Consider the following 6196-nt stretch of genomic DNA (forward strand, 5'->3'; position numbering starts at 1 on the left):
CCCCAGCAGCTACTGAAATAGGGAAGGCGTGGTTTGTGTGATGGACCTCAGCTGTGGAGGTACCGTCCCCCGAACCCACTGCTCGATCCATCCCTTGCAGCTGAGCCACAAACCACACTCCACCACAGTGTTAAAACACTGAGGTCCTGGAGATGGCATGTCATCCTTGCCAGAGTCAAATGAAAGAAGAAAAAAAAAAGGCTGGTTGTATCTCCTGTAGCATTTAGAAATTGGAAACTATTACTACCAATTACTGTATCAATTGAAAAGTATTTTATGTGCAAAACTTATGCTAAACTGTAAGTCACAACCTTACCTGTAGACAAATTGGTATATGCAGGTAACTATGTTAGCAGCAAGATGCTTTAAATGGAAATTTGTAAGGCAAGAAGCAAAATGGCCTCTTGTTTCTTGGCTATGGATTAAACTGTAAACAACAAAACGAGTACTGAATCAGGGTTTAAAAAGAGCATCTCAGTCTGTAGTTTTACTCACTTGTGTACCTATCTTTGATCCTTCCAGATGGGTGTAACTCTAAGAGTGGTTAGGTAATTAATGTTGCTTTATTTTCTGTCTATAAACTAACTTACCAAACTTAAGAATTAAAATGACATTAAAAAGTAACAGAACAATTATACTCAACGTGTATTCATTAGATATATTAAATGTAATCATTGCAATTCAAACAGAGACTAATTTTGCATGTAAAATGAGAAGTACGAGCTGGTGAGAGGTCGAAGCTAAACACATGACGATCTGTATGTTGCTTGTGCATATATCCTACATCAATAAATACTGGAAACAACAAAGGGAGTGGAAATTTCTAAGTATGTGAGGTATGTTGCATGTGTACAGTAGCATGCATGTGACTCATGTTTCATCATATTTGACAGCAGCCATCTTCGGTCAGTATTTTACTGCTCTTCAAAGGACTTGTTTGTCCATTATTTGGTCTCTGTCATAAGAGAAAAGTACGAAAAGTCACGTAAACCTGTTGATGACAGCCATGAGCTGTATTTCAGTTTGTTGATGGTAACTCACAGAAATATCGATTGCGAGTTGTTCACACAGTCGCCAGCGTTCACATGCTCTCTGCAGATAAACTGGCCAGCCCCCAGATAGACTGCAAACGCGCTACTCCCGCTGAACCATAAATTCCGCTTTTGCGATTTTTGACTCTTCCGCGTTGCCTTCGTTTTTTGGCCCCGCAGGTTGTTGGAAGGTTGTGATTTCTGCAGGAAAACGTTCTGCATGGTTGACTTTGTGTAACATTTTTGTGTAACAGTAGAGGATGTTTAACACTTTTACAGCTGTACTTTGAACCGAATCATCCCATCGAAGTATTATATGGGCTTTGAGAGTCAAGCTTTTGTGCTGCTTTTGTGTTTTATTAACCAGCCTAGAAGTTGAGCTGATTCACGGTGTTGCTGCGCTTCTTCATTGTTTCGTGTGAACTCTTCTCCGTGAAGTATCAACTTGTGCAAGTTCACTAACGTAAGGCAGAGGTAATTGTGCGATTGTAATATGACTAGCAGACAAATTTGTTACACAGCAACTCATATAATCGTTTCTTGTGTTGTTGTTTTTTTATTAAGTTGGATAAGGTCTGTTAGAGACCTGTTGGTGGTGCACGAACAGGCCTGTGCTGTTGCTGAATGAGTTGAGTTTGGTGTAACGTGAGTGTGATCATATGTACAGACACTGTGTAACGGGTTTTCTGGCATTTAGACACATTTGATACCATTATATCCATGACGTAATGACATAGCATTAAACCATCACGTTAGCTCGTCCTTATTGCGTGCCGCGTGCATTTAAAAGTGCAAAGACTGTAAAATAACGAGTACGTTCTGTGTGGAGAAGTATTTTAAATCAAGGCAAAGATGGAGATGTATCAGATTGTTGTCTTGTTAAAAGGAAAAATGAACATTTTTGAGCAGGTACACCTGACTTTCAGCTATTTAGTTGAAAACTGAAACTACTGCTCATCTTCACTACGAACCAATCTGCAGATTACATTCACCAGCCAGTTTATTAGGTACATCTTGCTAATACTTGGTCAGTTTGGCATTTGCATTCAGAACTGCCTTAATTCATCATGGCATAGATTCAAGGAGGTGTGGGAAATATTCTCAAGAGATTTTGGTCCACGTTGACATGATAGCATCACAGAGTTCTGATGCAGATTTGTTAGCTGCACATCTAGGATGTAACTTTCCACATCCCAAAGGTGCTCTGTTGGATTGAGACCCAGTCAGTGTGGAGGCAATTTCAGTACAGTGAACTCACCGTTAACCACTTTGAGATTATTTGAGTTTTATGACATTGTGCTTTATCCTGATGAAAGCTGCCATCAAAGGATGCACTGGTACACTGTGGTGATAAATACTACCCAAGTATTGGAGATTATGTATCGGAATTTCAGGAGCGGGACCACGCCTCCAAACACGCTCCTTCCGGTTGTCATCTATATAGGTTCCCCCCAGTTCTGCAAACTGTTCATTCTGGTTCACGTGCCCCATCCTCCCTCCCTCCTTGTTCTCAATTCTTTAACTTATTCACTCCTATTTAGTACACGGGGATCTGCCAGGCCCGGGAGCCATCACCAGTCCTCTTTGAGGCCTTCCCCAAACCGCACCTCAATTAATGTCCAAGCATTCACCTTTACCTACTAAAATGCTGTCAAACCTAAAATGAGGACGTGGGCCCAGCTAGTGAAGAGTCAGCAATGATACTCAGGTAGGCTGTGACATTTAAAAGATGCTCAGCCAGTGCTAAGTGCCCAAAGTGTGGCAAGAAAAGACATTCATTAGACCAGGCAACATTTTTCTAGTATTGTGTTGTCCAATTTTGCTGACGCTTTAGTCTCAGCTTTCTGTTCATAGCCGAGTATGTTTAAAAATGCTCGTCTATATAACTTCGTTGTAACAAGTGGTTATTTGAATTATTGTTTCTATCCTATCTGCTGAAAGCTGTCTGGCCATTTTCCTCTGCCTTTTCAACACGACAATAAAAAGTTCTACACATTAAAAATTTTTTTTTATAAAATCAAATTAAATTATGAAAAAGGAAACTAAGTAAAAAACTAAAAATAATTTTCCTTAAGGGTCATGCTTAGTAATGTAGTGTAAATAACAACAGCATTTCTCACTGTTTTATGATTTTCCTTGTAGTTACTTTCGTCATGCAGCTGGTGATCCGTCGGTACTGTCCTGCAGACAAGGACACAGTGCTCACCCTCTTCAGTACTGGCATCTTGGAGCATATCCGTCCATGTTTCTATAACGCCATGACCAGTCCCCTTTACCTCACCATCACCCCGACTCTGTGTGCTGTTGGTTATCACCTTGGCTCTGTGTTTGGAGCTGTACTGTTCCCAGCAGCTTGGGTAGGTCTCATCTACTACTGCTGTCATGAAGTATATGCCAGCTTCGTCAGGGTGAGACTTCGCACCGACATGCAGGACATCCCTGGGAACTTCCTCAGCAGACCTGATGACTGTTTCTGGGTGGCTGAGGCTGAGGTTGGAGCGAGAGCCCAGGTTGTTGGTATGGTGGCTGTGGTAGCTAAACACAGTGGGACAGAAAAGTATGGGGAAATGTTCAGAATGATCATTTCCCCACAGTATAGACGGATGGGCCTCGGCTTTAGGTTGACTCAGACCGCGGTTGACTTCTGTAAAGAACGGGGCTTCTCCAAGGCGGTGTTGGAGACTAGCTCCACCCAAATGGCAGCTGTGGCCCTGTACAGCAAAGTGGGGTTTAACCGTGTCCAGTCTCATATCAAAGCACAGGCAGCTCATTGGATCATTTCACTGGCCAGGGTCACGATTATAAGGATGGAAAAATACTTGTAAATCAAAAATAACACTCATCAGCAGTGTGTTGTTTTCACGCTTGGCTCCTCTTTAACAGTGGTTTAATATTTGGCAATGGTTAAACTTGACTGTAACCAAAACGTTGTTCAGGTGTAACCTTGGAAGAAAATGCCCAATCTGTTATATACTTTAGGACAAAGCACTATGAACAGATCTGAAAGTAAGGAGCAAGATGTTGTTACTAAAACCTGGTTTCCTCTTTATAGAGTACTTTACATATTCTCTGACTACACCTTAAGCCCCCCAAAAATTGTCTGTTAACAACATAAGGCCAATTAGCAGCTCCAGTCCTGTGAACCAAGATTTAACAGTTAATCCTTACATTGTGTACTTTTCAGTGACGATTAGAATAACTTAATGTAATCAGATGTACTGACCACTTTCTGCTGTATTCATTTAAAAAAGAAAGAAAGAAATGTTTTAAAATGTCATAACTGAGAGACAGATAACATATTGTAAGCACATGATACAAAGATACATGTCGTAATAATATTAATAATAAAACCATTAACTTTTAAAAGGCAAACGTAGAGAATTTATATGCATCAGAGTGGACTTAAAATTCTCATTAAACTCTTCCATTGTTTTACACCTTTTTTCCTTGATGTAATCAGAATAACTGAGATATTTGCTTATGAAATGAAGACATGATTATTAAGACTGATGATGTTGAAAATTAAATCACAAATCTAAATTCAGTATGTTGTGCCCCAGCCTGTACTGTAGATGTGAATGTGAACAGCAGAGGACACTATTGATCTAAGTAACACTGAAGCTCTTTTGATGAAAATCAGTATTTACTGATATTGTACTGTATTTACTTCCTTTTATACCAGAAAGTATTAGGAGTTTAAAATATGTGTGCACCAACAACAGTGCTGGGAAGTAAATACAGTACATTTTCTAATATGCTTTGTGAACACAAGTTTTATATCTAGAATATGTTGTGATAGACTGTGATGCAGAATATGAAACAATAACAGATGACCTAGTGCACAACCTTTCATGGGTAATGGTAGCAGTTTGAAACTCACTGACTGCTGTAGCTGGTGTTCATTACAACTTCCAACATTTTAAAAATTCTATGTGGTTTGATTTGTCATTTTTCAGACCAGAAAGGAAAAACATAGTATCTCCTGCAGTTAGCAAAAGACCACAAGGACTCCTCCCATTGTTTTTTGTGTTTTCCCATGCTGTACTGAAAACTAATTCCCCTCTAAGTGAAGCAAAATATGCATTTTTCTATGCTCAGGAGATACTTTGTTGTTCGTGTAAACACACTTTTGAGTTGTCTGCCTATTTTTCTAGTTTACCATTAGGGGGTGCCAAATATTTGAATCCTAAATAGAGTATCCTGGGCACGGTACAGTAAAATTCAGTTTTACGTGGATTTCCGGTTGATAGTTTTTCTAAGAACTGAACAAATTATTTAAATCAACACTGATCAGTATTGGCAGAAAATTGTAGGAATTGTAGAGCACGCCATATGTCTCAGGTTACTGAACACCTGAATGATGAGGGGTTAATATGCCACTTTTCTGCATGATCTACATCAGTCACAGAAAACAGGCTCCAGATATAAAAGGAAAGGATAAAAACAGCCTTTGATATATGTGTCACACAAAAGATGATTGTTATGTAACAGACCATCTTATACAGAATAAAATATTATTTCATTTAAAGAAAATTCAGGTTCATTTCAATCATACTTTCTTTGTGGCCTTTTGGTAACTTTACTGTCTTCACTTCTGCCACAAATCAGCTGCCACGTGAACATGCTCACTGCTGTCAATATTTTTTTTCACATGTGATTACACACAGGTATGAAGATAAAAACAGAACCAGGTGTGCCTGGATTAACTTTAATTTACTGCTCTGCTGCCAGCTGAGGGGGTGAACCTGAGTGAGACCTGTTAAATGTGTTTGTGACACAAGGACCATAAGACATGGCAGTTTGTTTTAGGCTGTACGCTTTCCAGCGCGCTCCCGTCAATGCTGTCCTCTCCAACCCTCAGAGATCTCTTCTGGGCCCCAGCAGCTACTGAAATAGGGAAGGCGTGGTTTGTGTGATGGACCTCAGCTGTGGAGGTACCGTCCCCCGAACCCACTGCTCGATCCATCCCTTGCAGCTGAGCCACAAACCACACTCCACCACAGTGTTAAAACACTGAGGTCCTGGAGATGGCATGTCATCCTTGCCAGAGTCAAATGAAAGAAAAGAAAATAAGACTGGTTGTATCTCCTGTAGCATTTAGAAATTGGAAACTATTACTACCAATTACTGTATCAATTGAAAAGTATTTTATGTGCAAAACTTAT

General features: G+C 39.9%; 1 protein-coding gene across 3 annotated transcripts; it reads left to right on the plus strand.

The window, feature by feature from the left end:
* Positions 1-1196: 1196 nt before the first annotated feature.
* On the plus strand, positions 1197-5495 carry LOC147331238 (N-acetyltransferase 8-like). Of its 3 annotated transcripts, XM_086293420.1 has the most exons (3): positions 1197-1505; positions 2573-2739; positions 3174-5495. In XM_086293420.1, exon 3 carries the CDS (start codon positions 3185-3187, stop codon positions 3854-3856), a length of 672 nt encoding a protein of 223 aa, XP_086149546.1. In that variant the 5' UTR covers positions 1197-1505; positions 2573-2739; positions 3174-3184; the 3' UTR covers positions 3857-5495. The 3 variants fall into 3 exon arrangements, with proteins under 3 accessions (XP_086149546.1, XP_086149548.1, XP_086149549.1); XM_086293422.1 differs by lacking the exon at positions 2573-2739; XM_086293423.1 differs by lacking the exon at positions 2573-2739 and having other exon boundaries at positions 1197-1494.
* The last annotated feature ends 701 nt before the right edge of the window (positions 5496-6196 follow it).

Source organism: Aulonocara sp. 'chitande type north' Nkhata Bay, linkage group LG5 (assembly GCF_057382095.1).
Source record: "Aulonocara sp. 'chitande type north' Nkhata Bay isolate Kocher_YH1m ecotype deep benthic linkage group LG5, A_spYH_male_GT1.1, whole genome shotgun sequence".
NCBI classification, from domain to species: Eukaryota; Metazoa; Chordata; class Actinopteri; order Cichliformes; family Cichlidae; genus Aulonocara; species Aulonocara sp. 'chitande type north' Nkhata Bay.